Genomic DNA, 7,031 nt, shown 5'->3' with positions numbered 1-7,031 from the left:
CCTAAGAATACCTCCATTTTGAAAATGAAGCAAATCTTAGCCCTAGGAATTAATGACTAAGATGGGATTCAGCAGCAGTGATTCATACCAATCAGGTTACGTTATCAGGCTGGCTGACTAGGAGGGAGCTCTTCCCCACTCACATTTGAGAGCTGGTGAGAATGGGAAAATGGCTGATTGCCATGAAATGCTGTATTTCTATCTTTACATGTACACATGAAAAGGAAGTGAAAGACTTGAGGGAAAGACTAATTGGTCCAGGAGAGGGTAACTGAGAGATGGAAGCAGTATCACTCTTAAACACAGGAAACCCAAGCCCTTGTTCTGAGCCCCATATACCATGGGACCCTACTCTCAGAAGTCCTTTTCTGATCCTCCTCCATCTGCACCCTCCTCAAGGGGCAAGAAGGACATGAGGCCAAGAGTATATGCCCACCTGAGTCCAAGCTTTCTTTTCTAAACTTGCTCCAAGTACTCAGAACCCCATAATTGCCTGTCTAACTGGCTTCAGAGTCTCGGTGGCTTCTTCTCCAAATCCATTTTCTTATTTGTGACTCACCACAAAGTCACACAGCCCTAGGTCCAAGGGGTAGTCATGGGGCAATGTTTGCAGTATCCATGCACATGCATGTCCCTCACAGTGAGGGTCAAAACCAGGGATGGGGAGAGAAGGATTACAGGAAGACTTGGAAACCCCTTTTGTCTCCTTGCCCCAGTTCTGCACATGTTAGGAGTGACCTCAACCTGAGAACAATCCCAGGTATGGGCTAGACTAGTATTTGATAAGTGGCTGAGTTGTTCCAGAGAGATCCTCACATTGTGAACACATGAATTGCAGTCCCAGACTCCTACTAGAGCTCCCTTCTGGAAATGCACTTATTCTAAACTATGACCAACATTTTCCTTAATTTCTACTTACTTATCCAACTTATCCAACTAAATGTTGTCAACACACATAGGTTCCACCAGTGCCTTATCTCTGCACAAATTAGATGTTCAATAAATGTCAGCCACTGCTGATACTATCTGGTCAGTTTTAGAAATTCCAGGCTTCTTGACCACAGTTACAGAGTCCACAACAGAGCTGTCCATTTACTCTGCCCTCTGCAGCAAACCAAGAGTGGTGTCTCTCCAAGCACACTGGTCAGTATCTCAAAGATCCAATTTTGTCTTTACATAGCTCCAGGCTATTTCAGTCTGATGCAGTCCACCTCTTCAGTGGCAGGCACACCAGTGGTTTTGAGATCAAGGTCTGCGCTGGACTTACTTCCATTGTAAGAAGACTTCCAGTGGAGCAATATGACTTTCTTCAAGTACTTGATGGTGTTATTCTTAACAGTCACGAAGCACAGCGTATTGATAATGCTGTTGCTCATGGCGATGCATTCCACTACATAGAAGGCCGTGAGATAGTGCTTCTCCTTCACAAACACGGTGGGAAAGAAGTCACGCACAATGGTGAAGCCATAGAAGGGCGCCCAGCACACCACATACGCCATGAGGATGCACATGAGCACTAAGACCGTCTTTCGGCGACAGCGCAGCCGCTTCCGGATCTGCTCCGTCTGAAAGCCAGGGACGGCCTTGAACCAGAGCTCCTGGGAGATGCGGGCATAGCACAAGGTCATGGTGACCACGGGGCCCACAAACTCGATGCCAAAGATGAAGAGGAAGTAGGACTTGTAATAGATCTGCTGGTCCACAGGCCAGATCTGGCCACAGAAGATCTTCTCCTGGCTCTTTATAATGATGAGGACTGTTTCGGTTGTGAAGTAGGCTGAAGGGATCGCAATGAGAATGGATACCATCCAGACCAAAGCAATCAGCCCAATGGCAGTCTGATACTTCATCCTTGGTCTCAGCGGGTGCACAATGGCCAGATATCTATGGGGAAAGGCAAGGACACAAATGGGGTCAACCACTGTGAAGAAGTGCTAGATGGTAATACTATTTTTGCAATATTATGAGTTAGCGTAGTGCCTAAGGTACTTGACTGCTAACCAGAAGGCTGGCAGTTCAAACCCACCAGCCACTCCTCAGAAGGAAAGTTGGGCAATCCTACTTCTGTAGTGATAACTGCCTCAGAAACCCAAGGAGGGGTCGCTATGAGTCAAGTCCGACTCAATGGCACATAACAGCAACAACAAACATGAACAACCAAATGGTATGTGTGGAGAAAATGCCCAATGGTATGAGGATTACAGAGAAAGGCAAACTTGCATGCAAACCCCAGCTCTACCTCCATAGCTGTGCAGTGTCAGGCAAGTTTTGTTTAATCTCTCTGAACTACAATTTCCTTACAGTCAAAAGAGTTTTTGTTGTTGTTTGCTTTTAAAGACTAACTGTGCTAATGTATGCAAAATCCCTGCCACAGTCTTAAATACAGCATGTATATACTCAATAAATGGTAACTATCAATAAAGTAGTAATAATACCTCCACCTATTTCCAGCCCTGATATTCTATCTATGTCCTCCTTGCTTTTAGAGTTATTCATTCTTATTATTCCATAGTTTAGAGCTAACCACCCTCCCAAGAAAAAGCTAACCAAGAAAAAACTTGTTTGCATCAAGTGGATTCTGACTCACAGCAACTCCATATGACAGTAGAACAGCTCCATAGGGTTTTCTTGGCTGTTATCTTTGCAGGAGCAGACCATCAGTCCCTTCCTCTGCAGCACCACTGGATGGGTTCAAACCACCAGCCTTCACGATAGCAGTCAAGTGCAAAAAGGGACTGGTAATTCCACAGAGTTCTTGGGAAAATTTGATCTTTCCAATAGAAGCAGTGGGCAAAGTTTTGTCATCATTCCACATTTAAAAAAATATCACTCTGCATGTAGAGGAAAAGCATGTGTGTTTTATGTTGTTTTTCAGGTGGAGAATCAGAGGCAGTGAGAGATGAGTGACTTCTTCAAGGTCACATAGAGCAGGACCCTTGATAGAAAGCATTTAACCCTACCCCACAGAGTTAATGTGAAAATCAACTGATATATGTGAATGTATATATTTTTTTTAACCACAAAGCATCAGACAATAGAAGATACTGCTTTTGTTCTTTCCAAAGAACCACACTGTTGTTACCACAGTGGTCCAGGAAAGAAAATGGAGCACTTTCTGAGGGATGTGACTCATCTGTGTGGTATGAAAACCTCCTTCCCAGAGAGAGTGCACACACTTCTGCAGAGAGCTCTAGTTTCCTGGAAGACTTTCCATGTCTGGCAGGGGGTGGAAGTTGGAGAAGGGGAAAGATGGGAAGTGAAGCGAGAGCGAATGACTAATCAACACTGGAAATAAACACATTCTCAAGTACCCAGAGCTTGTCCCAGGTTGAGTCAAGAGCAAACATGACAGGGCCCTGAAGGAAAGCCAAACCAATTCTTTTTCTTTCAAAACCAATCCCTTTGGGGTCATCTTTCTTAGGGTTTTGATTTACTGAGGAGGGTCATTCTTTACCCCCTCCCCGATCATATTTCTCTCCCTCCCAACACAGGCAGCCAAATCCATTGAATATCATCTGCTGAGTTCACTGGAGTGAAACTCCCTCTCTCTTCCAGCTCCCAGATGTAAGACTGAGCTGAAAGGGTTGAGTCTACTCTCTGGATACCCATTGGCTACCCTAACAGCTCAGCTACTGGCAACTACCCATGCCTCTCACACCAATGACCCTGGGATCTGAAGGGTGGAATGGAAATGTCTACAGGGTGTGGCCAATGCCCTGCATAAGGACCACACTGCTCCCATGATAATGAAGGCACCGAACTTGCTCTAACTCTTAACAAAAACTAGGTTAGAGCTCTTGCTCTCTCACTGGCTCACTCTCTGCCTACCCCATCATGTTCTGCTGATAATTCTGTCAAAGAAAATTTCTACATTCATACTTGTTAACTCAGAATTTTCACTATACAATTTATATTTCTTTTGTCCTAATAGTAACTCCCTAAGTCTTCATGATATTTCAGAGTGGTGTTTCAACAAATAGGTATAAGAGAACACTAATCTACGAGTCAGAAGAACAAGAATTAAATCTTGGCTTTGCCACAAACTGGCTACACCAATGTGAGACATATTTCATAGGCCTGTGGGCTCAAGTTCCTCATCTGTACTGTGGGAATACCTGTCTTGCATATGATGAGACTCAATGAGATGCTGCACATATACAACAATAAGTTCTTAATATATAAGAAAGTGTTAGTATCCTAAAACATTTTTTTCAGAGTTGTTCTGCACACATAAGCCATCTTCTTTTCCCTGTTGTTGACAAATACTTCATTTGCAATTGAAAATATCATGGCTTAGGTTAGGCACACCTTGCTCATCAAAGTGACATCTTTGCTCTTCCACACTTTAAAGAAGTCTTTAGCAGCAGATTTGCCTAGTGAAATATGACACCTGACTTCTTGACTACTGCTTCCATGAGTCTTGATTGTGGATCCAAGTAAAATGAAATCTGTGTTAGACTGGGCTCTCTAGAGAAGCAAAACCAGTAAAGCTTATAGAGAGAGAGAAAGAGAGTGTGAGAGAGAAATTTATCTTAGGAAAATGCCTCACATGCTTATAGAAGTTGGCAAGTCCCAAGTTCTTGGATCAAATGTCAAGCTGGAGGCTTCTCCCAACTCATGCAGCTGCAGGGGTTGACGAGCTCAAGGTTGGCAGGCAGTATACTGGCTGTTGACTTCAACGGATGATGAATCCAAGATCTCCAGGCCGAATGGTGGATTGTTTGCTCACGGACAGTTGTAAGCAGCACAACAGAGTCCTGATGCACAGAAGAGTATCTCTTTTCCCAGAATGTCCATAAATACACTGGAATCAGGCCACACTTCAAGGAAAACTCCCTTTCAATGGATTGGCTACTCAAAACATATACGTCTGATCCCATAATGGGAACAACTCACATCACCATTACTTAAACCACACAGAATTGTGGTCCAACCAAGTTGACACACAGCTCCAACTATCACAGCCCACCCCTTGTCAACTTGGCAGTTGTACACATCTTCTTAACCATATATAATCTCTAAATAAGGACAATTATAAAGTCATATTTGCACCGAACATGATATGCTAACACACATACAACTGAAACGCATTAACCTTATTTACATTTCACAGTTCATAACAGAAGGAAACAAAAATACTTGATGCACATATACAATGAAAAAATATAACAATCACAGTCCTCATTTCTGCAACTGGTCATGTGGCTGTAGCCGATATTCAGAACTACCTTCTTCCACCACCCATTCTGTATTTCCCTTGCCCTCAGCAAACACCTCAGCTGGTCGCGGTTCTTTGCCTGGTAGGGTGACCCAAACCTTCATTCCTTGAGGCTCTGGGCCATTAGTAGTCATATCAGAATTAGGTTGCTGTAATTTTCCATTGACTTTAATCACAGGGCATGGTAGTACTAAGAGACATCCTAAAGAATCTCCTGTATTCCAGACATATTCTTCTTTATCTCCATTATGTAATGTCAATCCAATTTCCCCTTGGTATTGAGGATCTATCACATCAATAATGCCCTTCTTTGTCTGTTGATCTAGAGGCATGAGGAAGCCAAAATGGCCAGGTGGCATTCTTAATTTCCAGTTCAATGCAATCAGTATTGTGTCTCCAGGCGGGAGTGTTCCTCCCTTTGGGACTAAGATCTCCAGACCTGCAGAGCATAGGGTAGCAGGGACAAGGAGCAAAAATTTTTTGAGTAGGTCACTAGGGGTAATAGTGAGTGGTACCACTCCTGTTTCCATCCCTTGGTTCCTGGACCCATGAATCCTGGCTACTGGAGAAACAGAACTATATATTGGACACTGGTTTAGAGCATATACAGCCTTCTGGAGAACACTCCCCCAACTCTTCAAGGCATTGTCACCTATATGGTGCTGTAATTGTGTTTTCAGTAGGCTGTTCCATCATTATGTCAAGCCAGCTGCTTCAGGATGATGTGGAACATGGTAAGACCAGTGAATTCCATGAGCATAGGCCCATTGCTGCACTTCATTTGCTGTGAAGTGAGTCCTTTGATCTGAAGCAATGTTGTGTGGGATACCATGAGGGTGGATATGGCATTCTGTAAGTCCACATATGGTAGTTTTGGCAGAAGCACTGCATGCAGGGAAGGGGAATCCATATGCAGAATAAGCATCTATTCTAATAAGAACAAAACGCTGTTCTTTCCATGATGGAAGTGGTCCAATGTAATCAATCTGCCACCACGTTGCTGGCTGATCACCCCGTGGAATAGTTCCATATTGTGGACTCACTGTTGGTCTCTGCTGCCGGCAGATTGGGCACTCAGCAGTGGCAATAGCCAAACCAGCCTTGGTAAGTGGGAGTCCAGGTTGCTGAGCCCATGCATAACCTCTATCCCTGCCACCATGGCCACTTTGTTCAGGAGCTCATTGAGCAATGACAGGAGTAGCTGGGGAAAAATGATGCCTGGTTTCCACTGAACATGTCATCCTATCCACCTGATTGTTAAAGTCTTCCTCTGCTGAGGTCACCTTTTGGTGGGCATTCATATGAGACATAAATATCTTTACTCCTTTGGCCCAACCAGAGAGCTCTATCCACATACCTCTTCCCCATACATCCTTGTCACCAATTTTCCAATCATGCTCCTTCCAAGTCTCAGACCATCTGGCCAAGCCATTAGCCACAACCCATGAATCTGTATACAGTCACACATTTGGCCATTTCTTATTCCACGCAAAGTGAAAAATCAGATGCACAACTCGAAGTTCTGCCCATTGGGAGGATTTCCCTTCACCACTGTCCTTCAAGGAAGTCCCTGAAAGGAGCTGCCGTGCCACTGCCATCCACTTGTGAGTGGTGGCTGCAAATCGCACAGAACCATCTGTAAACCAGGCACGAGTTTTCTCTTCCTCAGTCAACTGATCATAAGGAACTCCCCATGAGGCCATAGGTGCAGACTGGGAGAGGTAAGGTAATGTGACTAGAGTAGCAACCATAGGTATTTGGCCCACTTTCTCACACAATTTACTTGTGCCTTCAAGTGCTGCTCGAGCCTGAT

At 44.2% G+C, this 7,031-nt stretch overlaps 1 protein-coding gene across 1 annotated transcript in view; it reads right to left on the bottom strand.

Annotated features, from left to right (window-relative positions):
- Nucleotides 1–1,187: 1,187 nt before the first annotated feature.
- Nucleotides 1,188–7,031, bottom strand: part of PROKR1 (prokineticin receptor 1) — a 41,763-nt gene continuing 35,919 nt past the window's right edge. The window contains exon 7 of the mRNA XM_007940081.2: nucleotides 1,188–1,884. Within this exon, the coding sequence (XP_007938272.2) occupies nucleotides 1,188–1,884 (697 nt within the window). The remainder of the gene's footprint in view (nucleotides 1,885–7,031) is intronic.

The sequence above is a fragment of the Orycteropus afer genome, unplaced genomic scaffold, assembly GCF_000298275.1.
Source record: "Orycteropus afer afer isolate SDZICR_OR568_19922 unplaced genomic scaffold, OryAfe1.0 scaffold00065, whole genome shotgun sequence".
NCBI lineage: Eukaryota > Metazoa > Chordata > Mammalia > Tubulidentata > Orycteropodidae > Orycteropus > Orycteropus afer.
The sequence above is the reverse complement of the archived record's forward strand: the minus strand, read 5'-3'. Positions and strand labels throughout refer to the sequence as shown.